The sequence below is a fragment of the Macroventuria anomochaeta genome (genome assembly GCF_010093625.1).
Source record: "Macroventuria anomochaeta strain CBS 525.71 unplaced genomic scaffold BU25scaffold_1, whole genome shotgun sequence".
NCBI classification, from domain to species: Eukaryota; Fungi; Ascomycota; class Dothideomycetes; order Pleosporales; family Didymellaceae; genus Macroventuria; species Macroventuria anomochaeta.
This window is the reverse complement of record NW_022985362.1, coordinates 727572-755234: the sequence shown is the minus strand read 5'-3', so window position 1 is coordinate 755234 and position 27663 is coordinate 727572. Positions and strand designations below refer to the sequence as shown.

At 53.6% G+C, this 27663-nt stretch overlaps 9 protein-coding genes and 1 non-coding gene across 10 annotated transcripts; 6 read left to right on the top strand and 4 right to left on the bottom strand.

Moving 5' to 3' along the window:
- Positions 1-162: 162 nt before the first annotated feature.
- Positions 163-3146, top strand: BU25DRAFT_486539 (leucyl-tRNA synthetase; the record flags this gene model as incomplete). Its single annotated transcript, XM_033700165.1, has 2 exons — positions 163-549; positions 600-3146. The coding sequence occupies 2 exons, from the start codon at positions 163-165 to the stop codon at positions 3144-3146; spliced, it is 2934 nt and encodes a 977-aa protein (XP_033567623.1).
- A 1559-nt stretch (positions 3147-4705) lies between these two features.
- On the top strand, positions 4706-4808 carry BU25DRAFT_t10. The gene has a single exon. It is a non-coding gene; the product is annotated as a tRNA-Arg (tRNA).
- A 1394-nt stretch (positions 4809-6202) lies between these two features.
- BU25DRAFT_5472 (Zinc/iron permease) lies at positions 6203-8044 on the bottom strand. The gene is made up of 4 exons (XM_033700210.1): positions 7671-8044; positions 7476-7618; positions 6423-7429; positions 6203-6372 (listed from the first exon to the last, which is right to left on the bottom strand). The coding sequence occupies exons 1-4, from the start codon at positions 7741-7743 to the stop codon at positions 6345-6347; spliced, it is 1251 nt and encodes a 416-aa protein (XP_033567622.1). The 5' UTR covers positions 7744-8044; the 3' UTR covers positions 6203-6344.
- A 1200-nt stretch (positions 8045-9244) lies between these two features.
- On the top strand, positions 9245-10766 carry BU25DRAFT_453201 (uncharacterized protein; the record flags this gene model as incomplete). Its single annotated transcript, XM_033700072.1, has 5 exons — positions 9245-9263; positions 9313-9566; positions 9614-10067; positions 10117-10436; positions 10488-10766. 5 exons carry the CDS (start codon positions 9245-9247, stop codon positions 10764-10766), a joined length of 1326 nt encoding a protein of 441 aa, XP_033567621.1.
- Positions 10767-12363: 1597 nt separating this feature from the next.
- BU25DRAFT_405325 (uncharacterized protein) lies at positions 12364-14251 on the top strand. The gene has a single exon (XM_033699754.1). The coding sequence runs from the start codon at positions 12616-12618 to the stop codon at positions 13945-13947; it is 1332 nt and encodes a 443-aa protein (XP_033567620.1). The 5' UTR covers positions 12364-12615; the 3' UTR covers positions 13948-14251.
- A 682-nt stretch (positions 14252-14933) lies between these two features.
- BU25DRAFT_426972 (uncharacterized protein) lies at positions 14934-15259 on the top strand (the record flags this gene model as incomplete). The annotated part of the gene is made up of 2 exons (XM_033699950.1): positions 14934-15210; positions 15240-15259. 2 exons carry the CDS (start codon positions 14934-14936, stop codon positions 15257-15259), a joined length of 297 nt encoding a protein of 98 aa, XP_033567619.1.
- Positions 15260-15377: 118 nt separating this feature from the next.
- BU25DRAFT_5441 (uncharacterized protein) lies at positions 15378-16457 on the bottom strand. The gene is made up of 2 exons (XM_033700209.1): positions 16263-16457; positions 15378-16194 (listed from the first exon to the last, which is right to left on the bottom strand). Exon 2 carries the CDS (start codon positions 16063-16065, stop codon positions 15427-15429), a length of 639 nt encoding a protein of 212 aa, XP_033567618.1. The 5' UTR covers positions 16066-16194; positions 16263-16457; the 3' UTR covers positions 15378-15426.
- Positions 16458-16782: 325 nt separating this feature from the next.
- BU25DRAFT_486533 (uncharacterized protein) lies at positions 16783-17704 on the bottom strand (the record flags this gene model as incomplete). The annotated part of the gene is made up of 2 exons (XM_033700164.1): positions 17592-17704; positions 16783-17539 (listed from the first exon to the last, which is right to left on the bottom strand). The coding sequence occupies exons 1-2, from the start codon at positions 17624-17626 to the stop codon at positions 16783-16785; spliced, it is 792 nt and encodes a 263-aa protein (XP_033567617.1). The 5' UTR covers positions 17627-17704.
- A 698-nt stretch (positions 17705-18402) lies between these two features.
- BU25DRAFT_5402 (sensor histidine kinase-like protein/response regulator) lies at positions 18403-22421 on the top strand. Its single transcript, XM_033700208.1, has 4 exons — positions 18403-18536; positions 18606-19102; positions 19154-21515; positions 21569-22421. The coding sequence occupies exons 1-4, from the start codon at positions 18487-18489 to the stop codon at positions 22281-22283; spliced, it is 3624 nt and encodes a 1207-aa protein (XP_033567616.1). The 5' UTR covers positions 18403-18486; the 3' UTR covers positions 22284-22421.
- An 816-nt stretch (positions 22422-23237) lies between these two features.
- On the bottom strand, positions 23238-27444 carry BU25DRAFT_328302 (JmjC-domain-containing protein; the record flags this gene model as incomplete). Its single annotated transcript, XM_033699516.1, has 4 exons — positions 23238-23655; positions 24220-26949; positions 27005-27102; positions 27220-27444. The coding sequence occupies 4 exons, from the start codon at positions 27442-27444 to the stop codon at positions 23238-23240; spliced, it is 3471 nt and encodes a 1156-aa protein (XP_033567615.1).
- Positions 27445-27663: the final 219 nt, after the last annotated feature.

The window sequence follows — 27663 nt, the reverse complement described above, 5'->3', positions numbered from 1 at the left end:
CGCAGTCTCTCAAGACATGGTTCCCTCAATCGGCCGTCCTTCATCGTGCGCGCACGCGTTTAGGTGATGCGAGGTCTCAGCGTATATCGCCTCGGCTGGCGGCCGGTCCCACGCCATGCTGTCCTACCCTGCGCTCGAAGTGCTTGCTCATGGCCTATGCCAATGAAAGCGCGCAGTCGCGCTGCATCTAAGACCAAGATTGAAGCCCTGACGGCCAAATGGCAGCCTCACTGGGACAGGCTGGCCGCCAGTGGGCAGGACCCAGAGCCGACCCAGGGCAAAGCATACGTTCTGCCCATGTTCCCATACCCGTCGGGCACGCTGCATTTGGGCCATCTGCGCGTGTACACCATCTCTGATGTCCTGGCCCGCTTCATGCGCATGCAGGGCTACAAGGTCCTGCACCCTATCGGCTGGGATGCATTCGGTCTGCCCGCCGAAAATGCTGCCATGGAACGTGGCGTTCATCCGGAAAAGTGGACGCTGCAGAACATTGAGGCTATGAAGGCGCAGATGATGGTCATGGGCGGTCGCTGGGACTGGGACGCCGTATGCAATGCGCGCCCATCGCTTATAGACCAAGCTGACCGTCTCCATAGGAAATTCGAACATGTGATCCCGACTTCTACAAGCACACGCAGCGAATCTTCCTCATGCTCCACGAACGCGGCCTGGCCTACCAGGCCGAATCCCTCGTTAACTACGATCCTGTCGATAAGACCGTCCTCGCCAACGAACAAGTCGACGCCAACGGCTGTTCCTGGCGGTCAGGTGCGAAGGTGCAGAAGCTCATGCTCAAGCAGTGGTTCCTGAAGATCAAGGAGTTCCAGGAGTCCTTGCTCAACGACCTTGACACACTGGCTGAGAACGGAAGATGGCCGGAGAAGGTGCTTGCTATGCAGAGGAACTGGATCGGCAAGTCCGAGGGCACAAAGCTCTGGTTCGACATCGAAACCAAGAATGGTCATGTGCAGTTCGACCCGGTCGATGTCTTCACCACACGAGCAGATACCTTGTTCGGTGTGCAGTACATTGCCCTTTCGCTGAGCCATCCCACTGTCCAGCGTTTGGCTGCAGACGACGAATCGCTCCGAGCCTTTATCTCACGTGCAAAGGACCTCCCTCTCGATACCAAGGAAGGCTATCGTCTACCGAACGTTGTCGCTCGCAACCCGCTCGCTCAGGTTACAGGCGCTAGTGACTCCGCCGTTCCCATCTACGTCGCTCCTTATGTGCTCGACGACTACGGCTCAGGTGCGGTCATGGGTGTGCCGGGCCACGACACCCGTGATCATGCCTTCTGGAGAACCAATGCTGGAGATGAGCCCATCAGGGTGGTCGTAACTGCGAAAGCAGGCGCTCCAGCTCCGCAATTGCTGTCCGGCAGTAGAGACGACCAGGTTATGACTGCAAGAGGGTTCCTCGCTTCTGACATCCCTGAATTCGCGAACCTGCCCTCAAAGAAAGCCGTGAAACTCATGGTCCAGAGGCTCCAGGAGTCAGGGCAGCGCGCGGAGCAGACTGCGAATTGGCGTCTTCGCGACTGGCTTATCAGTCGACAGCGATACTGGGGCACGCCTATACCCATCATTCATTGCCGATCTTGTGGTCCAGTGCCTGTTCCTGTCACAGATCTCCCAGTTGAACTGCCGAATCTACCTAGCAGCTTCTTCCAACGAAGGTCTGGTAACCCCCTCGCTGAAGATGAGAACTGGAAAAAGACGTCATGTCCCAAATGTGGCTCAGCAGCCGAACGCGAGACTGATACTATGGACACCTTCATGGATTCGTCCTGGTACTTCTTCAGGTTCTTGGACCCAAAGAATGCTTCCGCCATGGTAGATCCTCAGAAGGCGAACGAAGGAATGCCAGTCGACCTCTATGTTGGCGGTGTTGAACATGCCATCTTGCACCTCCTGTACGCTCGGTTTATATCGAAATTCCTTGCTACGACACCCTCATGGTCAAATGGGCACTTGGTGAAGGGTGAGCCGTTCAAGCAGCTCATCACACAAGGCATGGTACACGGAAAGACTTTCACGGATCCCGAGAGTGGACGATTCTTGAAGCCTGACGAAGTCGATACAACATCCCAAAATCACCCCAGGATCAAAGCAAGCGGCCTGACCCCAAACGTTAGCTTTGAGAAGATGTCCAAGAGCAAGTACAATGGCGTCGATCCAGGGGCCACGATCGCCCAGTATGGCGCCGATGCCACACGTGCGCACATGCTGTTCCAAGCGCCCGTTACTGACGTACTTGAATGGGACGAGAAGAAGATCACTGGTGTTCAACGCTGGCTTCAGCGAGTTGTTCGACTATCCAGCGCATTCTGGTTCCCTGACCAAGAATTGGAGAAGTTCCGGATACCGAAGAACATCGACGAACATCTCCATGGCATTGTCGATCGCTATTATCAGATCAAGAAGAAAGGAGCCAAGCTTGAGAACCAAGCAGAGCTTATTGCTACGCTTGAAGTTGACGAAGCTAAGCTATGGACCAAGACTCAGCAGACTATCGCGAGTGTCACCGAGTCCTACTCACAGTCCTACTCTCTGAACACTATCATCAGCGACCTTATGACTCTGACTAACCTCATCTGGGACGCACACCACTCCTCCGAGCTCATGGGCTGGCTGAAGTGGTCCGCTACCGTACATCTCATCCGCATGGTCGCTCCAATCGCCCCAGGCGTAGCCGAGGAAGCATGGCACAATCTGTACACTCACACCCGCCATCCCGGTGAGCGCACCGCCTTCGCTCCGTCTGTGTTCACCTCTGGATTCCCCACCGCAGACGTCGAAATCATCCCGCACCTCAACCCTTTCAAGACCTGCGTGGTGCAAGTAGATGGCAAGCGAAAGTTCGAAGTCGAGATCCAAAAGGCTCCCGCTGAGCGTCCGCATGGCCTGAAAGCAAGAGATGCTCTTGAGGTTGTAGAGCAGATTGCTCAGACGCCTGAGGGCAAGGAATGGCTGGATAGAGATGCTGGCAAGTTGTGGGCGATGAGTGACACTAAGGAGGAGCATCCGGTCCATCCTGACATGCCGAGCGATTGGAAGGTTGTCATCGTTGGGGGTAAGCTTGTTAACTTCGTCAGCCCGAAGAAGCCTAAAGCCAAGAAAGCTACGGATGGGCAAACGTAGACGGAAGCACTGGTGGCCACGGAGCAGCCCTAAGTGGGCTCGCAGTGTCAATTCTCTGCGGACTGATCGTGGAAGAGCAGGTATCGAACTCGAGATGCGGACACGCACGACCAGCGACACGGAATCCATTACAATAAAGACTACAGCCAAGGCTGGGAGACATTTCCGCAAGCATCTTTCACAGAACACTACAAGCGGGTCAAGAGCTTCTGAGTGGACTTCACATGTTGCCACCAAACACGGCAGCCCGCGAAGACACCTGCTGGCGACCAATCGCAGAAAGGACAACTGGATTGACGATATGTTTCCAAGAAGACGAAGACGTGCGGTAGACTAGACGATGCGACATTTGGTCATCGATGTCTCGTCGACCTTGTACAACAGTGGTGTGTATATCATGTACCGTTTGGTCGCTCAGCAAGACCTGTACAACATCTCAAGGTTTTTTTTTTTTTTTTTTTTTTTTTTGCATGGGCGGCCTTCCAACCGTGGTCCAAATCTCAAATGTATAGTAGCGTGTTGCGCATTACAACGCATCTCTTCACACATCTCGAATGAAGTATATCACTTCTCACATCATCTTCTACGTGCTACGGAATCGGACGTAACTCTAGGTAAATTTACCCTGACGGGTTACCAACATAGTACGTGTGCTGTATGTTGTTGTGTCTACGACCTCTCGATGCTCGTCCCAGCTCTGTGTTGTAATTGTGGAAATCTCCCAAAGACTTTCTCAAATGATGCTATTCATCAAAGTGCAACGTTGATTCATAGTCACAGAGTGGCAAACCCCGCAACAAGTCAACACGAAGGTCGTGTGAGCTGCTGAGTTGATGGAGACCGGGGATAGATTTGAGTACAAGAGAGGGGTGGTTGGAGATCTTCTGGAAATCATTGGGCTCGTGGGAATAGTTGAGCTAAAATGAAGGCGGATGGCTGTCTATGATAGATGGTATTTTTTTCACCGGCTCACGCAGAGTCTGTAATACGGGTGGTCAGGCTGGTAATTTCGGCTTGATCTCTATACACGCAGCTATGCCTTACTCTCCCAATGCCTGGCACTTCTCGAGGGTAGAGATGTTGGCTCCGCGATCTGGACTTTCGGTGGAATCCGAATTCGCCGTTGGCTTCAAAGACGTGCGGTTGAATAGAAAGTCTGATGTAAACAATCATGTCGACTACAACAATAGGGACGGCGGCCGAGTATTGGTGTTGTCTGGTAAGCTCCGAGTGACCAGGGGTCGAACCTCGAGACTTGAGAGCATCATTCATCGATTCATGTCAGTACTGCTTTCGAGTCTTTCAATCCTGAGAGCGATAGCGTCTTTGACGACTCGGAGGCCAGTGAGGGATGATGTGGGGCAGAAGGGGGACCGAAGATTTGGACGGCGAAGTTTGCGGGCCCCACCTCCGAACGCAAAATCTGCGATAAAATACCAACGCTTTCCGTATGCCATTGTGGCCTCCGTTGAAGATGTTCTCTGCTTGCTTAGCATATTTATTCGTGATTATAATAGTTATAACTAAACTCTCTTTCATCAATTAGTAAGCAACTAATTGGCCTAATGGCCCAATGGCAAGGCGCTTGACTACGATTAACCAGATTTCGAATCTGGTAAATCGGCTATCAAGAGATTCCAGGTTCGACCCCTGGTTAGGTCATTTCTTTTGCTTTTGCGACGTGTTTTTGGTCTTGGAGGTTGTCTGGTGTGGTGAAATCGACTGCGCAGGACATGGATGACTTTTGTGTGTTTATGTGGCTACGCGAGGAACGGCTCCTGCTTCTTTTTTTCGCATCGCAAACCTGATCGCCATCCCCATCTCTCGTGCTGCAGAAAAGTCGAATACAACAGTGACGAAGGAGTGGTCATAGTCCCGTAACGATTTATCAGGTTACAAATTGCCTTGAAATCTGCTCTGGATACCTCCCACATCTTGAGGAAGGCGCACTGGTATTCTGCCTTTCCTACAATTGCAACTTCAGAGGCGAAAGACACCACGCGCACTGCAACACCAGGATTTGGAGCATCACCATGACGAGGCCAATTGCTTTTGGAGAGGTCTGCAGATCACTCCAAACCTGAAACTGCACCCGCTCGAACCGAGCCGCAATGCAGTTTCGCATTCTGCATCCGCCGAGCCTCTTGAGCATCATCCGCTGAAACAAACTTGAATCACCATTCCAGCTTTGCCAAGCCTAGCCGTAGTGAACCACTTATGCGTGGTGCATTTGCGACCTCGGCGCTGCTTCTTCGATACAGCTTGATCCAGTCAAGCTCGCAAACCTCAACCGTATACACAGTATTGGATTTCGGCAATTGGATCACCGAAAGCAAAAGTCTCGCGGCGACGAGAGTACCGGTTGTAGTGCTGTTTCGGCACGATAGGCAGTTGTGTTGATCCCCACTGTCGGTCGATGAGATGGAAGATGTTGGTGTATAAAGAGGGAGGTGATCGAGCGAAGATAAGACAGCATAACGAGCGCGCCGTCCGCTATGTCTTTGGACTCGAGGCGAAGCGCTGTTCAAACTTTCAATACCAGTAAAGGAATCTCTGCTTCGACAACTTTCACTCACCCGAAGGCGAACCTCCGCCTCATAAGATTCCGGCAGTCCTGGAGGCTTTGCTGAAGACGTCGTAGTCGAAAGCACCGCTTCCGTACCGTATGAGCGCACTGCGATGGACAACGTCGCATTCGAAGCACTTACAGCAGGTTCGAAAAAGACTGTTGTCTTTCCAAGAGCTTCTCAAAGTCTTAAGCGAGCACTGTCATTGTCAAGAGTCTATGAAAAAGCTTGCTCATCTTTTGAAAATATTGGTGGTCTCCGACAACAGAAATGCTTCTCCCAGACACATGCACTTGTACAGCTTCTTGATAGGCAACGGAATGCATGATGTCATTACACTAAAGTGATCACATTAATGAGAGAATGGTTGCCCCATTTTGTAAAGGTAAGACAATGAAATAACCGAACGCCATACCCTCCATACTCGTACAAAGATCGTGGCTTTGCGCACCATCATAGGCGGGGCAAGAACCACAGGGTATGGCAACAACAAAAGAAAGAGGCATGCTCGGTTGAGACATGCCAAGATCGTGTGGGTCTTGCGTTAAAACTCCTTTGCGACAAGAGACCTCTCCAAGCGTTGCAATCTGGTCTTGGCAAGCTGGCGGCAATGCTAAGTAGCATGGGTTGCTTAAGCAAATGCTCCTACGATGGACATGCTATTTAGAGTTAGCTTATCAATCAGAAAACGTTGGGATGGGAACCTTACCCAGCAGCGCCCAAGAGAACGTAGATGAAGGCGCATGTCTTGTCTTTGCCGGTCAAGTTGTGGCTAGCCTCCTCGGAAAGGAAGTCCTCTGCGAGCAAGTCGACAAGTGCAGCATAGATCAGAAGTCCAGATGAGATGGCGTTGAAGACACCAACAATAATGAGGCCGAAGGCGCTGTTTGGATCGTACGAGCTGCGCGTGACGAGACCAATGGCTTGACCAATGGGCGCAGTAGTACCAAATGCAACCACGAGCGCCCACGGCTTCCAGCTGCCGTTGGGATAAGGCACAGCTGCGATACGAGATCCAAGACCGAGACCCTCAAACATCTGGTGGAAGACGATGGCGATGAGCAGGATGATGAAACCTTCGGCTGTGATCGAGACGGTCATACCGACGAAGACAGAGTGAAACAAGATACCACCTTCGATGAGGGTGATCTGGAGAGACTGCTTCTTGAGCATAAGAGGATCAACGGCCTGCTCGACATCCTCATCAAAGTACGACACCTGTGCCTCGAGACTTTTCTCCTGAGGATAGCTAGGCAGAGCAGGCATTGCGCGGTTGACCATGTTGACCATCTCTTCACGTTGACGCACGTACTGCTCGTAAAAGACAATGAACCAAGGAGGCATCTCGGAACGTGGCTCCATCTCGTCGTGATCCTTGGGGAATGAAAAGTTGCCAGCTGGGTATGTGCTCTCGACCCAGCCCTTCTTGTCGTCACGAATGGTCAACATGGTCCTTTGAGAATCGTAGCTGCTCCTCTTCTGCGTGGCGTTGTTCATCGCAGCCTGGATGCCAGGTGGCAGTGCACCTCCAGCGAACTCGTTGCCAGTAGCGCTTCCGTGCGAGTGGCCACCAGTCTTTGCGTTAAGCCACATTTCGACCACAAAGAGGATGAAAAGCGAACCCATCATGATGACACCAGGCAGAGCGGGGTACTTTTCGGTGAATAGATCTGGAAGACATGGATCGTTGAGAGACTGGAAGGCTGTTGGAAGAAGCTAGATATGTCAGATAGCGTCGAGTTATTTGAGTTGTTGCGCTTACATGGACAAATGCTGTAGCGATCAGAACACCAGTACCGAAGTGCTTGCAGAAGAAAAACACCTTTGGTGGTATCTTCATCCACTTGACTTTCTTTGCAACTACTGGGAATCCAGCACCTCCAATGGAGGCGATGAAGACGATGACTGCACAATTGTCAGATAATAGCACACGGCAGCTCTGATGAGGCCCACTTACAGACTGCAGCCACGTGCAATGGAAAATCATACACAGCGCCATCTGCCTCACTCGCACATACTGGCTTCTCCATGGCAGATATTGTGACAGAAATTACTACGAAAAAAGATACCCTAGAAAAGAATCACAGACCCTAATCCAGAACTGCCAGCAGCCTTGTCGCCAGCGACGGTGAACGAAAGAAATTGAAATGAAAAATGACGAACAAGACTCTACCAGGGAGCGTTGTAGAATGGTCGAGCCCCAGGTTGAACGTATGGCACAGGCTGGGCATGAGGAGCTCAAGGCTATATGTTCGGCTTCAGAATTTTGCCCACAACAGAATCACTAACCGCATCCTGGCTAATCAGCATGCCTCTAGAACAAATCAGGTGGAGGAATCCATGATGCAGTGGTCCCTGCTACAGATCTCGTGTTAGGATAGGTGCCTCACATATGAACGCGGAAGTTCAGACTTTGCCAGGAAGTGCCATTAAAGCTTGTTCCAGGAACGCGAGGACCACAAATACAACAGTGATATGAGGCTGCAAGGCTGCAAGTGGATATCGCAGCTTGCAGTGAGACCCAAGGTTATTGGCAAGCGGCTGACATGCTAGGCAAGTTGGGGAGGCGGCTGGGCGCGCCGCAGGAGGATCTGGGGAAGGACCCGCAATCATGCGGCTTGCATTGTTGCGGCTCAAGCTTGTTTTCGCCGAGTGGGACAGCTTGCGAAGTGTGGGAGCATTGATGCGTCGACAAGCCCTTCTGCTGCACTCCCAGTTCGAGAACCTCGGTGCACGAACTCGGCTAAACCAATGAAACGTTTCGCGATTGCCCTGACGTGACTGGCCAAGACCAACTGGTTTCGCACTGAGTATGGCTGAGGAAGCTTGAAACCTGGATTAGCCTGGCTTCGGGATGTGAGGATGGTGTCGTCCTCGCGAACGCGCCACAGACACTCATTGAAAACCGCCGTTGCCCTTAGCGGGTGACGTGATTGGTACACCGTCAGAGGGGGCAGGTATAGCCAAAACTTGCACCCGCGGCTGCCCAGATGTCACACCTTACTGCCAACCTGCAATATATCCACTCTTCTTGCTTTTGTCTCCTCAGAAGCCTCTATCGGTGCGATTAAGCTTTTCTGCCACTCGTACTTGACGATGACTAAAGTCTTGGTTCTCTCAAAAGCGGCCGCTACCCCCCACTCCTTCGCACCTGCAGCCTGCCAAGCACGTTGGAGTATCAAGATCAGGCTAAGGATGCCTTAAGGTTATCATTTGTAGCTACATGATTTGCTTGAGCAGGCCTGCTGGATGCTTAGCGAGTTTCAAGCTCCGCCTACTCCTTCCTTCACTGCACAGATTCACGCAGGATCACAGAACATCGCGGCCTCGAAGCGAAGCCGCCACAGGATATGAATATCAGACTCGAACACGAGCCTCTTCAGGGCGGAGCAGCGGACCGTGGCATACTCTCTGGTTGTTTATTACTTCGCTGTCCCAGTACTGCGATGGGTGCCTTCCTTTTATCCCACAGCCTACCCAGCGATCAACATACGTGTCTGGCAAAAGGCATCACACCATCGCCCGGAAACAATGTCTCCCGAACCTCAGAGTAAGTCTCAGGCAGTTACCCAAAATTTTGCCTCTGACAATTCCCTCAGCCTCTGCCAATGAGCAGCCCCAAAGCCAAGTGGCCGATCAAGTGCCCGCTCCAGTCACCACTTCTACGGCACCAGTAGATGTCATTCAACAGCTGTCACGTACGACAACGGCTTCCACACAGGTCGCCAAGGATAATGCCACCGTCACTGTCAACAGTGCCGACCCACTGGATCTTGGCAAGCACCGCCGATCAAACGTGACCCAGGCACAGATGAAGGCAGATTATCCTCAGGCTAACAAGAAGCGCATGAAGGTATGTGATATACATCATGCTATCCAATCAGTGTTGACCAAAAATAGAAATTCTACACAAGGCAGAACCAACTGATTGACCAGTTCCTCCAAAGTGGTGACGAGGAGCGGTTAGCTGCTCTCGACACTGTCAAGAACGGACCGAAAGTGAAGTTTGCTGTCAATGCTTCCTTCATTGTTAACTTCTGTCTCTTCGTGATTCAGCTGTATGCTGCAATCTCAACAGGTTCGCTGTCCTTATTCGCAACCGCAGCAGATGCCTTCATGGATCTCGTCTCCTCCTGCGTCATGCTCGTCACCAGCCGGATGGCAGTACGGCCAAGCGTCTACAAGTATCCTGTCGGTCGTACCAGGATAGAAACCATTGGAATAATCATGTTCTGCTGTTTGATGACCACTGTCGCCATTCAGCTGATCATCGAATCTGGAAGAGCACTAGGTGCCGGTGCTAAAGAGGCTGAAGAGCTCCACATCATACCCATTGCCTTTGTGGCAATAGCCAGTAAGTGACACGTTCTGCTAGACCTGTTGTGCGGTACTGACCAGTACAGTCTTCGCCAAAGGTTCGCTGTGCGCTTACTGCTTCATCTTCCGCCGCTACCCTTCGGTTCATGTCTTCTTTATCGACCACCGCAACGACATCGTTGTCAACGCCTTCGGCCTTGCCATGTCCATTGTCGGAAGCCGTGTCGTCTGGTATGTCGACCCTATCGGTGCCATCCTCATCGGTCTCTTGATCCTTGTCTCATGGGCCGCGAATGCATTCGATCATGTCTGGCTTCTTGTCGGCAAGTCAGCTCCGAAGGAATTCCTGTCCAAGCTCGCATACCTGGTGGTCACACATGACAGCCGCATCGAGAAGGTCGATACCGTAAGTTTCATGTTACCGTGAGCTTTTGGCCTGCTGCTAATTAAGTTACAGTGCCGTGCATACCACGCTGGGCAGAAGTACTACGTTGAGGTCGACATCGTCATGGATGAGAACTTGCCTCTCAAGATCACTCACGACGTCAGCCAGACTCTGCAGCGTAAGCTCGAAGGGCTTGCAGATGTAGAGCGAGCCTACGTTCACGTCGACTACGAAAATGAGCACGACATCAAGGAGGAGCACAAGCCCCTGTATGAAGTAACACAGCAGCGATCGATCAAAGAGCGCGTCAAAGCGTTGAAGTATATCTTCAAGAAGAGTAGCATAGCTTGAAGGTCTTCGAGCTCGCTCTCTTCTTCTCGAACAGCACCCCAATTGGTGTTCAGCACGAACGGAGCTCTGCAGGCAAGCCCTCGCTTCACAAGTAATGTTTGTTTTGTAGTCATTTTTATTGTCAATGGCGGCATAATTAGATATCCAGCTCAGTCTATGACTGCAGCTCAAAAGTACAAGAACACAATGATCGATATCATCTCATCTCTTTCTCGACTTACCCTTTCCTTCGCGCCACCCGCCTGCATACCCGGATTCCGTATACCCCGGAGGCTTACTTTCACTCTTGTCAAATGACTCTTGTCTTCGCAAACGTACAAGTTCGTCACTTTCCGCCGCCATCTTCTTCACGTTCTTCTCTCTGCCGTCCCACTTACCATACGAGTAAAGGGCTTCTATGTCTCCGTGTTGTGGCGTCCAATGCCATGAGTCCGTCGAACCTGGTGGGAAGAGCCACGTAGCAGGGAAGATGGATTTTTTTGGGGACGAAGACAGAGTGCCGTCGAGAGGGTCCCGTAAGCCGGCAGAGATGAAGGGACAGGAAGGAGGAAGAAAGGAAGAAACGAGAGGCGGGAATGACGAGCGAGGAGGAGGCTTGTGAACAGGCTTGTAAGCCGGGGTAGGAAAGGTATCGATTCTTTCGGAGTGCTCGGTCGCAGTATCTCGCCGCTTTCTGGACACACTTTTCCGTGTCGTGCGAAGTTCCCGCCCCAGCCCGTACTTCAGATACCGCTCCTCCAGAAGCCGTAGGATGTATCGTGGCTCACCTTCCATCTCCTGAAAGAACGTCCTTAGATCAAAATGCAACTTTCCCTCCGCATCAGCATTCAAAATGTTCCACGCCATCATTTGCAAATACTCGTCCATAGACTTCGGTATCCATTTGGCGTCTTGGTATGGACCAAGAGTGCCCCAGATCCAAAATACATCTGCGGGAGTGAGGGTGTGCGTTTCGAATACGAGCCACAAATGATTCAAGAGATCGTGAGCTAGATGGTGAAGTTCGAAGAGCTCGAGTATGACGTGCAGTTTGATCAAATCCACTGTGTCTCGGGGCAGCGCTCTGAGGTCCAGGTCGAAGATCACGCCCGCGCGATGCTGGTGGAGAATGGAGGAAGTGAAGTTCAAGAGGAGATCTTTGTCGATTGCTTCGCTGCGAGGGAAGACGATGCGTGTACCGTCGATAGTGAGGTATTGAAGAAGCGCAGGTGCGACGTCCTTGAGTGGTTGAAGGGGAACATTATCCCGAAGCACTTCACCGCGGAATACGTGCGGATGTTCCATCGCAATTTGAACAAGGATCGGAGCCACGGATCTGGAATAGTGCCATGTCGAAAGTAGATTATCGTTAGTGTTGATATTCAAAAAAGAGGGCCTACCCGCAAACACATTCATATTTGCGTGAGTATGTGAGGGCGTAATGGCTAAGTCTGATGACGGCGGAGGTGTTGACACTGTCAGATAATGCAATAGTGCTTTCAAAAGGGGTGACTTCTTTGTGATGAGTAACTTCTTTGTGATGGATAGAAAGGGGGCTTATGAAGGCGCTGTTGAAGACAAAGTTAGCAACGATATTTGAACGATGTCTGAGAGTGGTGAAACATTGAAGCATGTACAGGAACTGCATCGTTGGTGGCCAATCGATGCCTGAACAGTCGGCCTTGACACGAAGCGTATTCATGCCAGTGCCTAGCAACGACATGCTGACCCATGAGATCATGGTGTATCAAGAGTCATCAGACGGGAAAACCAAACGCTGCCCTTCACTTCACTTTCACCTTCGCCATACAAACCAATTTTGCAACCATGACATACTCCACAGATCTCCATCTCATCTCCTTGACACAAAATGTCCCACCTGCTGGAGTTCTCTCCGACGCGCCCGCTACCACATAACATCAACTCGCCGCCATACGTCGTCTTTGGTATCTACGGCCTGGACATCACGTCCTCGCTTCCTCCGCACATCCCACTGAACCTTGCCCTCCACTTCGCGCCCGCGCTTGGAAAATGGACCCTGCCTGTCCCAGATCCCACATACCTTCCACGCTCCGTCGCACGCCAGTGTCTGCGCACACCATACATAGGCATCGACATTTTCGCCTCCATAGAAGCTGTAGGTCTGGGTTGGATCATCATGCGAATGCTTCACCTCGGCGGCCGCAAGGTGGGAAGAGATATGTTCGGCGTGCATCCCGACCTCGCGACCTCGCTAGCTATACACAATGCATGGCTTGCGCTTGAGCTACCCATCGAAGGACTGCGCGGTCTGCATATGCACATCCATGCCCAGCTCATGCTAAGCTCTCCGCCAGTCTCTCTGTGGGATATGCGTATGCTGTGGGACACCTTTCCGCATACCTCGGAGATCGTGAGGGCGATGGGTCTGAACTTCATCGAGGGGTACGTGAACGTGGAATACAAGGTTAATGAATCTCTCGAGATCGTGGAGTGGTTCCAATCTACGCCTGAACTATACGCTTTCTTCAAGAGTCTGCAGGACGCGGTGCCGGAGGCCAAGGAGAAAAAAGTTGAGACTGTGACTGTTCCAGCGGCGGAGGAGAATGAGAAGGCATTTGGTACCGGGTATAAAACTGTCGGCAGAAAAGCGGGGAAGGCAATCAAGGCGGCTCTCGCCAAGGAAGCTGCAGGACAAGTGGGCATCATGGAGCGAGCTGCTACGTGGAAGGTCAGTCCGCAGGAGAGGCAGGAGCGGGAAGCGAGTGACTTCGAAGCCATGAGGATGAGGCTGAGGAGAACGAGGAGCGATGATAGTCTGAGATCGGTCGATACCGCAATCTGGGACCCGCAGACGCCGGAACAGGAGATAGAGGAGGAGGATGTGCTGGTCAGTGACGACTTGAATGACCCCAGTAACTACTCTGGTGGCTTTTTCAGCGTAGCGCTCGCCAGAACTTTGGAGTCGATCCGGATCAGGCGCGAAGCTCGAAATCCAAAGAGCAAGGCATCGGCCCAACCACCAACAGAAGGCCTTGCGTCGGCGAATCTGATGCGGCACAGTGTCGAGAATCAGCCGGTCTTTCAAATCAGAGCGGCCACGACACCGCAAATCCTCCAGCTCCTCAACGACTGGGAAGGAATGCGGTCTGTCCATCGCCGACCTGGAGAAGCAAATCCAAGTCCTGAAGGAGAAGTAGAACATACTGGCGCAAGAAGCTAAGGAGACCGTGGACGATGGTGCTGTTTCTGACTCTGATTCCTATCATGATGATGAGGGTGATATACTAGAGGGTAGCTTGGTCAGTGAACGAGAATCTACGTTTACGCGTATGGAACGGGGGTTTGAGCGCTAATACACAAGTCGCTACAAGGTGATCAGACCTCCACGAATCGAACAGTAACTCTCACCACTGAACGCTGACAAAACTGTGGAGGAGAGAGACGGCTTCGAGGAAGATGCTGCGTTCATCGAACTCGAGGAAGGTTCGGAGTGAGACATGTGGGATGGAAGTGGCTCTCTGGTGATATAGGGCAGGGTTTTTTTACCATTCTGATTGGGACTAGGGCCAATAGCTTGTATGGGCGGTCTCTGACCCAGGTTTCTAAAACGCACACAAGAAACACAATCAACCGAGATCATATTTCAATAAGACACAGAAGCCGTCAACAGTGTACGCAAGAACGTTGGAGGCTGTTGGTGCTTCGAGAATAGACAAAGCAGGCCTGTACCATACCAGTGAAAGTCGACCACTCGAACACTTCTTTGCCAAGCCTGTGACCTCTCAGCAGGACTCAAACCTTGACCCAGCCCCCTTCATCGCCCTTTCATCGGCACCGCGGCGCCTCCATCACCGCGTTGAATGGCGGCGTCAGACTTCCGCTGACCGACGTCCGTTGTTGCGGGTTTGTGGTTTAAGGCTGTGATGGCTGCCTTACCGGAGCGGCGCCCACGGATTGCGCTTTCCCGTGCCAGCGCGTGAACGCGCCATGCCTTGGCGTGAATACAAAAAGCGGTGTATACCATGGCTCGATCCAAGTCAGCACAGCAGTCGACGGTTACACAAGAAACCAATTGCACACACCTTATGAACAATCTGGTTTGAATCCTATAAACCAACCTTCATCGAAGACCTTCATCGAAGAACCCCATAAGAGCGTCGACCTCCTAAATCTACTTAACATTACATCAACCCAACGTCGACAACCATGGGCCTCTCAAGACACCCCCTCCTCCCCTACATATCCACAATCTTCGGCACCATATGCCTCGGCTTCGGAACAACATACATGCTATACCCACGTGTGGGGTACTCTCTCTACGGCTTCTCCAGTACGCCAACGAATCCACTTGACTGGGCGATCATGGAGCGCGTCATGGTGTTGTATGGAGCCAAGGACATTTTTATCGCAGCTGCGATCTACGCATCGACTTGGTTCGGCACCAGGAGGAGCGCAGGATTTATCATGCTGGCGGCAGGACTGTGTGCGGGGGTCGATGGGTATGTGGTCAAGGGCGAGGCGGGGATAAATGAGTGGAATCATTGGGGATATGGGAGTGTGATGGGGGTTGTGGGGTTGGTGATGGCTGGGTTGCTTGGGTAAAGACGGGTTGGGGATACGTTGGATTGATGCCTGTTTTGACTACTCTGGCTATACCTCTTGAACAGCAGGAAATTTAAGCCCGAGGTTTGCGAATACCTCAAAGCGCATCCTTGTAGACTACCTCCTGTCCAGCAAAGCCGCGCAACACCTCATCAGCCGCTGCAAGGCTGGTGGTGCGCATGTCTATCCTCCAGCCTTGGTTCTGGTACGGCTTGATAGGCATATTGCCGTCCTTGGCATCGAAGTCGTACACCTCCAACCTTGCTCCAAAGACCAGCATGCCATGACCCTTCTCAACCCCACCTGCAACCCCAAGCAAGTCACTGAGGACGTCGCCGCGGTGGTTCATATTAGCTCGGGACCAGCGCTGAAATGTAGAAAGATCGTCCAGGATGATGACGAGGCAGGTGTGCGTGCGATAGGTGACTGTCTCCACACCTTCATGCACTTCCGGCACGCCCTTCCTGACGACAAAAGCGGCCATGTTCTCGGGCTCAATGTGATGCCAAGGCGCGTCGAAGGAGTAATGAGTATTAATCTTCCTTGCCGATCGCTTCTGCTTCTTCGGTGGAGGAGTGTCTGGGTCAGAACCAGACTCATTGCTCTCTTTGAGAATGAAGTTGATGATGCCCTTAGCAGAGTATGGACCCAGAGCTGCCGGCTCGACTAAGTAGTCCTCAGACTCGGGGTAGTGGCGCTGAAGCAAGGCGAGGGCAAAGTCTTTGGCCTGCTGCATGTGCGCGGATGTCTCGTTGATGGGAACTGCATAGCTGGTGTGGTAGGTATCATACAGAGTCTAGATACGGTCATCGAGCGGCGAGAGGGACCCATCTTCTTTGGGGGGCTGCTCGACAGGGACTGAGTCCTGTGGCGTATCAGTAACCCCGTTGGACCTATCCGTAGCTTGGGCATCATGCTCTGCTGCGGTCACACCTTCAAAGGGATTTGTCCAGCTAAAGTTGAAAGGTTGGGCGGGTTGGCTTGAATCGCTCTCGAAAGGACCAAAGAGACTCTTCTTCACCCTCATGCTCGCGTAAAGGGTTCTCCAGGCCGAAATCGCTAGGGAGGTTGTGAAGATCCAACCTTGGTGCGGCAGCTAGAGTATGTATAGCAAGCGTTGTGGCTTGCCCAACTGTATCGAGCTCAACTGTGTTTGGGCGGAGTGTTGAGTGGATGATTGTGTGTTGACTGGCAAAGTCGATGATGATAGGCAAACCGTCCAGATTCCGTGAACCGCAAGTGAAGGCGTACCTGGCGCGAACAAACAACCTGCGAGAACGCCGCTCTTGCCTTCCCACGATAATGTAGATGGTTGGGCCTGGGATATTTTCACCACAGGCACCTCTGCCGCGAGCTTGCTACGAAGATCACAGACCTATAGCCCAGCTTTGTCACTATGCCTTCGAGGCAGGGCTGTGGCCGCACAGACCGTCGAATCGAGGGTTTATAAAGCTCAGTCCTGCATGCTTGTATCCGCCTCGACTTCTGCCGGCTGACTGTTCCTCTCAGCGGTGCCTTCACCCTCAGCTTTCTTAGCCTGCGCCTTGGCCTTCTTCTTAACCTTCTTCTCCCTGTTTCGCCTGGTCCTCTTCTCGCGCTCAGCTTCTTCTTTCTCTGCCGCAAGCTTGGCCCTCTCCTCTTGTTTGTCCTTGTTTGCCTGCTTCTTCTTCCTCAACGCGATACGCGCTTTCTTCCCCTTCCGTGTCCGCTTGTGATCCTTCTCTTCTACTGTAGCCAGCAGGCGAGGGTGCCCAACCAACACTGCCCTCTTCATGCCATCCTTCGTGATTGTGTGCACCTTCCACAGCATCGCACAGGCCGGCCATGGCTGCCGCGACAGCTCCAGCACAGTGCTTCCATCGATCGCAGCGGCCTGCAGCGCCAGCTCTTCGTCCATTGTCGGCTCATCGGCGAAATAGTAGCTCTTTGGCTTTTTCACCAAGAACCCTGATCCATCTCCCTTGTCCAGGCCTGGCGATGAGAGTCGCACCTTCAAGGTCGCGGGCGCAGCATTGGCTGGTGCAGCGAACAGCCGCAGCTCTGCCTCGTCCTCGTCGCTCTGCACTGCATCTTCAACATGGCCGGCATCTTGCTCGGTAGTCGTGAAGGCGAACTCGGTGGATATCCGCTGGCGCAAAAGTTCTTCGATGTCTCGATCTGGCGTCGATCGTGGGGACTCATGTGGCGATCGAAGCTCATCGCGGCGCACCCTTGCACAAACATTAACGGCGCCGAATAATGCCATGGATGATTGCCAATTACCGTTTCGCGCTGGGCAGGTCGAACATTGAAGACATGGCTGCGCGCGTCTGCGTCGTGAGTCGTGAACTGAGTCTGAGTGTCTAAAGTTCTGCCGAGCGCTGGGTCTTGCGTGGGCGATGCGCGCGATGCACGGGCTAGCGCCAGAATAGTTAGCAGAACGGCTAGAGCCGCCGAGTGCCAGACGAGCCAGGGTCTCGCTAGGCTAGGCCGGCAATAATGGCTGGATTACACAGACGAGCAATCTTGAAATTTTCTTCCACGCAGCCGTCCGCAATTACCCAATTACCGCGGCAACATGCGCTCAACTTCGCCAGGAATAAACCTTCGCCAGGAAGAAAGCTCCGGGACGCTGAATAAGGATGAAGTCGGAGGCGCTGCGCCGTCGTCCTTCTGCAGGGCTCCGGGCGCCGAGTTAGAATCAATTAGAGCGAGCGTCTAGCCGCAAGCAGCAGAGTCTTGGCTGTGCTCTAGTGGCAAAGTGGCTTGGTGGCACTACCGCGCATGGAGCTGTTAACGAAACTCATCCAGACCATCGTCGATGCCGAAGGATCGCATTTTGACTGGCCTCCACAGGGGAGTCCACAACACCATGATCCTGATCTTGGAGTGCTAAGCGACACGGCTCTTCCAAGACGGGATTGTGCGCCGTTGTGGCCCCGATGCAGTCAAACGCGTCACGCCCGTAGGTGCTGCCCTTCGTTCCGCTGCTTCGTTCCGCGGATATGAAAGAACACACACCGCACGATTGCGGGCAGCGTCCACGGGTGATTCGAACCAGTGCCTTGATTCCCTCGCCGCGTGCTCGACTTGCTTCCCTCTGCACGTGCTCGACTGCCCTCCTGCGCGTGCATGATTCCAGAATATGTCAGAGTGAAGACCGTTAGACTCGAGCAGTATGCCTATATTGTCATGGCCTGAGGCGGCGCGAGAGCGAGACCTCCAAAGGTGGGTTTTACTAGTGGCCGGGCTGGCGTGCTGTCACAGTGAATGCTAACGAGGGGCTTCTGTCTGCAGATACTACCGCCCATGGCTCGATGCGCAGAGCCTCGTCGACAGCGCCGTCGGCATCGGAGAGAAGGGCCTCACCAATGTGGGCTACCAGCCTGAAGCCTCGCGCGACAAGAGCTTGACTGCCTTCGCCCAGCTCGCCGCCTTCCGCCTCGATGTTCGCCGCTGCATGGTGTCGCTGATCGACTCGAACCGCCAGTACATCCTTGCCGAGGCCACCAAGACCGTTTCGCTGTTCCAAGCGCAGGCAGAGCGCCCCGAAGACGACGTCTGGCTGGGCAACGCTGTGCTCAACAAGACCGACGCTGTGTGCTTCCACACCTTCTCGTCGACGTACACGGCCAAGGAGGAGAATGGCGACACGGTTACCGCCGAGTGCATGGTCATCCCAGACTGTCGACTGGACCCTCGCTTTGCAGACAAGGACTATGTTAAGAGTGAGCCAGGCGTGAGGTTCTATGCGGGCGTTCCTATCATCACCAAGGCAGGGCACCGCATTGGTGGTACGTCATGAAGTCGCTACGGTCGCCCCCGCTGTGCTGACATGGATGTAGTATACGCCGTCTCAGACGAGCGACCCCGCGATGGCCTCGGTGCCGCCGACATGCGGTTCATGCAGGACGTCGCCGCAGCCGTTATGGAGCACCTCGAGCTTGCCAAGGACAGTGACGACCGCGTAAAGGGCGAGCGTATGGTTCGCGGCCTGCAACAGTTCATCGAACGTTCCTCGGTCGCCGACATGCGAGACGAAGCCGGACCCAGAATGTCCACCATGGAACGCCAGACGGAAAACGCACGCCTCCAGACACTCGAGGAAGATGAGGCTTCCGGCACCGTAACGCCTTCGACCGCTACCAAACACGCCCAGCGCAAGGCGCATGCCGAATCTGACACTGCTCGTATCTTTCATAGGGCAGCACGTATCATGCGCCAATCCACCATGGCAGACGGTGTGGTTTTCTTCGACACATCAGCAGCCGGCATCAAGGGCGGTCTCTACGACGATGGCAACTCCGTAGCAAGCAGCGACGAGAGCGTTACGAACAACACCACCGACTTCGACACCGCTGATTCGACCGCAACCGCCAGACGACGCAGGAGGCAAAAGGTCACTTTTGGCGGGGACGCCCCAGAACACAGGAGCCCATCGTCCGAGGCTGATAGCAAGGCTTGCCCTGTCGTCGGTCTTTCGATACGCCAAGGCACCGGCAATGCTGCCATAGCTCAGAAAGATTTCGCTTTCAATGAAGCAGCTATGGAGCGCTACATCCACCGCTATCCGTTCGGCAAGTTCTTCAACTACAACGAGGAAGGTGTCGGCATCAACTCGAGCGACGAGAAATCAGAGCGCTCGGAGACCGACCAGTCAGATCGTACGGCAACATCACCTAATGGACAGCCCCGGAGGAGAAAGCGAAGGGAGAGGTTCATTCCCACAGAATTTTTAAAAGTACTGCCCAACGTTCGAACGCTCATCTTCTTACCTTTGTGGGATCCTTCATCCGAGCGCTGGGTCGCTGGAGGCTTTATCTGGACTACCCAAGCTGGAAGGCTGATGAGCCCTGAGAACGAGCTTCCTTACCTCCAGGCCTTCGGAAACAGTATTACCAGCGAAGTGGCACGCCTGAGTGCGCAGAAAGCGGATCGAGCCAAGACTACCTTCATTGCTTCCATCTCTCACGAACTTCGATCGCCCTTACATGGCATCCTTGGATCAGTGGAGTTTCTTCGTGATACCGTCGCTTCAGCGTATCAGGAATCACTGGTCTCTTCTATCGAGACTTGCGGTAAAACGTTACTAGACACCATCGATCACGTCCTAGATCATGCTAAGATCAACAAACTGCGCAACACCGGAGCACGCAGGAAACAGCGAGGCGCTGAAGGCCGAACGAAGAGACTGCCATCGGACAATTCCATTCTCGGTGTTACAGCCGATTTCGACCTGGCTCAGCTCATTGAGGAAGTCTGTGACACGGTCTGCGCCGGACACACCTTCCGTCAAACGCACAGTATCAACGCAGTTGCTACAGACGTCGACACTGAAAAGGTTGGCGTGAGCGGAGTGACAGGCGAAGAAAGTCCCACTGCGGAGAACGGCACGCTTGTTGTTGGCAAAGACAACCGGTCTGTCATCGTTTCGCTGATCGTAGCGCCGTACGTCAGCTGGGCCGTCCGTTCACAGCCGGGTGCCCTTCGAAGAATTGTCATGAATCTTCTGGGAAACGCTCTGAAGTACACCGACTCTGGCTTTGTTGCCCTCAACCTGATCCAATCCGGAAGTACTTCGCAACATATCAACCTGTCTCTGACCGTAGAGGATTCCGGCCGCGGAATGTCTGCTGATTTCCAGAAGACGAAGCTCTTCTCGCCTTTCAGCCAAGAAGACCCATTTGCGTCAGGTACTGGTCTGGGCCTCAGCATTGTCAAGCAGATCGTGGAGTCTCTCAGGGGCGAGATCACTGTCAAGAGTACTGTGAAGGTCGGCACCCAGATTCAAGTTACGCTGCAGCTGCCCGTTGGTCAAAGTGAGACCACGAAGCATAACCAGTACCTTCTGCAAGCCCCAGAGGCGCTCAAGGGAGCTTCGGTCAGCATTCTGTGCGAATGCGACTCCATCGGTGGCCAGCGTGGTATGAAAGTCAAGGAGTCCATGCAGAACGCTTGTAGTGGCTTCAACATGGATATACTGGACATCTACGACCCCAATCTTTCGAGCAAGAAGGTGGACTTCCTCTTGACTGATACGTCATCTCTTGATCGACTGCTACAGGAGTCAAGCCCCAGCTGGGTCAATGAGACACCTCTTACCGTAGTGTGTGTCTGCACAGACACAGCTGAGAAGACGGCCCTGGAGAAACGACTTGGAAGGCAGATCGATGCTCTGGGTTGGACAGCAGAGGTTCTCACTCAACCGTAAGTCTTGCACCAGGGTGATGTTAGAGTCCCAATGGCTAACAAGATCGCAGATGTGGACCCCGCAAACTCGCCCGCACCCTACTCCAATGCCAGAAGCGAGCCCACAAAGCAAACAGCGATCGCCAGATAACCCGCTCCATGACTGCGCTTGGTCTACACCATCACCAAACTCTTGCTCCTCCTGGCGCCTTGACCGAGGAACAGCGCAGCATAAGCGATAGCATCACGGTCCAGTCCCCCAGCGAGGACTCCGCCGTCACTATGTTTGGCGCACCCTCACCGCCCCCTATCCTCCCCTTCTCCTCGACCATCACCCCACCCCAGTCCATCACACCTTCGTCTCCTGCGCCAACGGAAGGGAACGAATACTTCAACCCATATGTGCTGCTCGTCGATGACAACGCAATCAACCTCAAGCTCCTCGTCGTCTTCGCCAAGCGGCAAAAGCTGCGCTACTGCGAGGCAATGAACGGGCTGGAGGCGTTCGAGACCTACAAGTCAGAAGCCATGTCTACAACGCCTGCGACGAGGCCGTTTGACTTTATCTTGATGGACATCAGCATGCCGATTATGGATGGTCTTGCGAGCACTCGAAATATCCGGAAGTTCGAAAAGGAGCACGACCTGCCGAGAAGTCACATTGTTGCATTGACTGGACTGGCAAGTGCGCAAGACCAGCAGGACGCACATGATGCCGGCGTTGACATGTATCTTGTCAAGCCGGTCAAGTTCGCGGATATCAAGAGGATCTTCGGGGCACGATGAGAGGCGTAAAGCTTAGGCAGGCGGAGTTGTGGATTGAGTGGGCAAGGGTGCAAAAGTCTCAAATGTTTCCTTCGTCAGCATTTCTTTGGGCGTCCTGCATTGTCACGAGCATACGCGTTGGAGTTGGTGGGTCATGCATTACAGGCAGGGTCTATACAGGTCGACTGGTGAGAGGTCTAGATGGGGCTAGAGCGCATTATCAAATGATCTCAACGTTTCAGTATCACAGCGTTCGCAAAGATTTCACCTCTGCCTTGGATAGCCACCGCCTCGTTTATGGAGCACCACCGCTCCTTCGTGGGTCGCGCCCACCTCTCGTTGCACCAGGCAGGCGGTACTCGCAACCCCCAGGTTCTTCTTGTCGGTCGAACGCGAAGCTGCTTGGCCGCAAGTCGTCGCCGAAGATCGCCGGCAACAGATGACGGCAGAGCGTTCCACGAGGTCTTGCTTGGCTCCGAAGCAAATTCAGTGGCCCGACGGAAGTCGATCTCTAGGCCCAAGATGGCAACGCCTGCGAGTCGCCTGAGAAGCGAGGGGTGACAACTTAGTGGATGCCTCCCTGGGACGAGCTCGCATCTTAACGCGATCTGGGGGTACGGACAGATGTGTTCTGTTCGCTAAGATGAGCTCAAGCTGTAGTCTCAATACAAAGATTTTCTTTCGATTCGCTCCTCTCATTCCTGGTTCGTGCTTTGATTCAACGAGCGTGCATGTATGCCCGCCCTATTGAGTGAAAACCCAAGATCAAGAATAGTAATCGCGTAGATTATGTATAGCCTGCTATTCCAAAAGCAACCCTTCCTTGCTCGAAATGATGATCACGAAGAAGGTAACCCAGCATTACAAGATATAATAGAAACAGGATTTCCTTCATCCCTCTCCTTCCGAATAACGCCTTCACACCATAGTCATACAATCATGCCGCCCATCCATAATCATTATCATTCAATCCCTCTATTGAGAAAACCGCCATGTCTCCGCACTATGCACCTGTCCTGGCGCAGGTTGCATCGCCGGCGGCGGAGGCAGTACCGGTTTCGCAGCCACCACTCCACCCTTCCCGTCATCGCTGATCGGGCTTGGTATCGGGCGCTGCGGCTCTGTCGGTGGCGGCAGCGGCGGAGTGTGTTTCTGGAACGGGCTCGGTGCGTTTGGCATGCCATAGCTCGTGCTTGAGCGTGGTAAAGGTGGATACTGCGGCGTATGTGATGTCGTTGCGGACGGTGTGGCTACATGACCAGTCGATGTGGCTAGTTGCTTGAGCATCTGCTCCCACTTCGGTGCTCCCGTTGCGGAAGACGAGGCTTGGGTGAGGCCTCGCTGGAAGGCATCGGGCGACTGGAACTGTGCCGATGGCTTTGGAGTTATCGAGCTCGGTGACGGGCTCGGGTAGTAGCCGTGAGAGCCTGTCGATCCATTGCGCATGGTTGGGGTAGGTGTTGCACCACCGACTGCTTGCGGTGGTTGGGGCCTCCATTCCGATGCAATTCCACCATCAGGACTATAAGGAGAAATGTAAGTCTTTTGCCTCCTGAGATACGCGTTTTTGAGGTAGGAATATTTCATAACATAGGCAAGGTATTCAGTAGGGGATTGGGCAGCATAAACAACGGAGGAGGAGGGTATGACGGCGTACATTGGAGGTTTGGGAGTCCCAGTTGGGGTGCTCAGCATGTTTGAGATCGCTGCACGCCCATGAGAGGGTGGTGCTGAACCGTGCTGTGCAGTGGAGCCATACGGAGCAGTGCTTGAGCCAGAATAGGGCAGCTGGCGCGGATTTTGCGCACTGGTCTGAGTCTGGTACGGGTATGGAGGCAGTGCCTGATGAGACTGGTTCGTGTGAGCATATTTGTCGATATCGTCAAGCAGCGGCTCCGACGATGCAGTCTGCGACGCATAGCCTTGAGCAGAGTAATTGTGCGGCGGTGGCGCATACGGCTGGTATTGCTGCTGCTGTGGCAGAGGACGAGGTGAAGGATATCCGTATTGAGGGCCAGCCCTGTAGTCGTAGCTGACATTCGGTTGGTGTGCCACAGGAGAGTTGGGGTTCTGCCGGGTATCTGGGTTGTACACTGGTGACTTCCAGGTAGTCATCATACCGTCCTTTGGTTTGTACGTATACGGTCTTTGACCAGCAGGAGCGATCTGTTGCTGCATCATCGGCGTGTACGGTGCCATACTAAGAGGCGCTGGCTTGATCGGATACGATGCTGGGTATGACTGTCGCTGGAAGGTTGGGACTGGCGGAGGTGGAGGCTTGACAGTGTCCAGGAAGTTGCTCCTCGGGTTGTTCCTTGGCTTCGACAAATCTTCAGTGTACTGTGGTTTGGCTTCGGTCGAAGGCTTGCCAAGGTAGTACCACAGTCTATTCTCCTTGGTGAAGTCAACCTTAGCAACCCTACGTGTGACTTCAGGTGCAGTATTCCACTCGGCCCACTTCTGTTCCGAGTTGGGATCATGGAACGGATCGCCCATCTCAGGAACACCATCTGTCCGGTTGGTGATGTCGAGCGATGCGTCATTCTCTTTGAGATGCTCCGGCAACGGCTGAGCATTCGCAGATGGTTTCGGTCGTTGCGACTCGTCTGGGTGCAACTTCAAAATGTACTTCCACTCGACCTCCACGCGGTCGCCATCAGGAAGCACGTCCACAAGGACAGACTGCTCACCAGGTCTGTTTTCAACAACCTGTGCACCGTAGATCTGATACATCTCTCCACCGACGTACTGGAACTGGATAACATCCTTCGGCTTGAGGGCCTTGCCGTAATTGAGGATGAATTTGTTCTTCTCCAGTGCATCGACATCGACAGTCTTGTTGTTCCTCTTCTTCGGTCGGTGGAAGCGGCAGCGGAAGTCGTAGCCGTCGTAGAAGTACTCTGTGCCCTCTGCATCGAACGTCTGCATGGTACCCAGGTCGACCTGTACACCAGCTGCAACCGCGCATGTAGCGTGGAAAGCCCTGGTACACTTCTTCTGAGAACACTGGAAGACAGCACCGCGCTTCGAGCGACAGTAGTTGCACTTGAGCTCCAGACGATCCTTGCCGATGTTGGCAACGTTGCACACGGTCTCGTTCGAGATATATGTCTCTGGTGTGTAGTCGGCGCAAATACGATGAGCCTTCATGCCATTGTCGGTGGGCAGAAGATCGTCGTAATCGACATCGTTGGGACACAAGATACACGGCATGCCGCGACCGGGAATCTTGAGACGAATACGGATCTTCCTGAGCTTCTTCGGCCTTGCTGGTTCTTGTGGCTCGTCTTTCCCGCGCTTTCGCTTAGCGGCAGGCTTCCTACCAGGCTTCTTCTTCGTCTTCCCAGCAACACTGGCTGGAGGACTTGGGAGGCGATCAGCGCCATCTTCTTCATCGTCCTCATCATCAGTCTCTTCGTAGTACTCAGGTGTGGGCTCGCCTCGCAGCTTGCGCTCGATCTCGTTAACATCGACCCATACGCTGTCCGGCTCACAGTCACACTTCTTGGCGATCCTGCCATAGCTTAACCAGCTCTCAGTAGCAAAGTTGACCGACTCTGCGCAGTTGTAGCCAATGTTGTACCCAGAGTGGTAGCCGTAAGGGTAAGTGATGACGAACTCGCCCTCGTAATGTACCAATCGGTTAACCTTGATGTTGAAGTCTTTCTCCAGTCGTTGAGGAGAGATGAGGTAAGTCTTGTGTCGCAGGAACTGAGAGCAGTTCTTGGCATCGTTCGGCCAGATGTTTTTCATAGCCGCTTCGAAGCGGCGTGCATCCTCCTGTGAGATACTATACCACTGCTTGGGTGCGCCGAAGTGGATGTAGTTGATGCTGTACAGATCAACATCCTCAAGATGCCAAGCGAACGATGCCTTCCACATGCCTAGATACAGGTAGGCAGTGTTGACTCCAGGAACTTTGGTTCCAAGCACGTCCAGCAGATTGGGAAGTTTCGCTACGTTCCAGGATGTTGTTCGGTCATCGAAAAGAGAGCCAGGCATGTCTGCACCGTACATGGGCTGTCCACTCCAGATGGTCTTCCAGTAGTGTTCTTCAAGCTCCTTGCATCGTTCAGGAGTGTACTCTTCGAGACCCTCCAGATGGTAGTCGAAACCTTCGAAAGCCGCCTCGTCGATGTAGTCGTTTACTGCGCCCCTGTTGTTCAGTCGTCGAGAAGACACCGACTTCTTCTCAGTATGAGCCCTGGGTTGACGACCACGAGGCCTTGTTGGCGTGTCTTCCTTCTTCACTCTGCCACCACGTCGCGCTGGCTTTGTGTCTTCCGCGCCAGGAGACGTAGGTGTGGGAGGAACATCGAGGGTCTCTGCCTCATCTTCTTCTTCTTCGTCCTCTTGTTCCTTCTTGACGCCGCGTCGTCCACGTGCAGGTCGGCCGGGTTTACGCCTCGGGGCAGGTGTGCCATCATCGGTCTTCGGCGTGGCTCGTGTGGATCGTGTGCGCGATGGAGCCTCTGCTTTCCGGCCCGCGCGTGTCTCACCTCGCTTCGCGGGCGGTTGGTGATGTGGCTCGTCCGTAACAGCTCGCCACTCTGGCAGGTTGTATGATCGTTGCTTCTCGACGTTCGCTCCTGTGTATACACCGTGCTGGCCTGTAAACTCTTGTGTGATTGGATTCTTGACTCTGATTGACTTGACAGCTTCCTGGAGATCGGGCAAAGAATCGCGCCTGCGTTAACTTTAGCTGGAGGTTCTGATGCAAGGTACGTTTGCTAAGTATATACCATTCTGTTGGCGGGATGACCTTGACGATACCAGACTTCATTCCATACTTGTCCACCTTGTCGATGAAGCGCTTGAAATTGCGAAATTGGTCCATTGTCTGCGCACAACAATATTAGTATGCCTCTTTCCCTGTGCGCCTGAATGCTTGGGCATGTTGCGCATGTACTGCATTCCATGTGCAGCATTGCAGCACTCGTGCGCTTCTGCGACATACCGGCTTGAAGACGGGTATCTTTCCTCCTTCCCAGTAGTGATCCGGTTCAATCTCCTCGCCATCGTCGCTATCGATATCAGACAGCTCCGACGACATCCTTTCCTCCCTCTTTGGATCGTTGTCTTCGCTCGTGGGCGGCGTCAGGGCGGCTTTCGGCATAGCGTCGTCATGCTGAACGGCAGGCAGTGTCTCGACAGACGGTACGACGTCTGCTGGCGCCTCCATGGGTCGACGTGCAGGCGCCGAGGCGTGCTGCGTGTGTCAGGGCAGGTGCGGAGGAGCCTTGGGGCTAGTGGGTGTGGTTCGAGCGAGGCTCGGGTGCAGCGAGGATCGCAACCTCGCCACCGCGGTCGGGGGTCGGTGTCTCGAGACCGCAGCAATTTTGCGGACAGCGCATCGACTTTGCGGAGTCGTGCGTGTAATGCAGGAGCGGTTTTGCCGGTT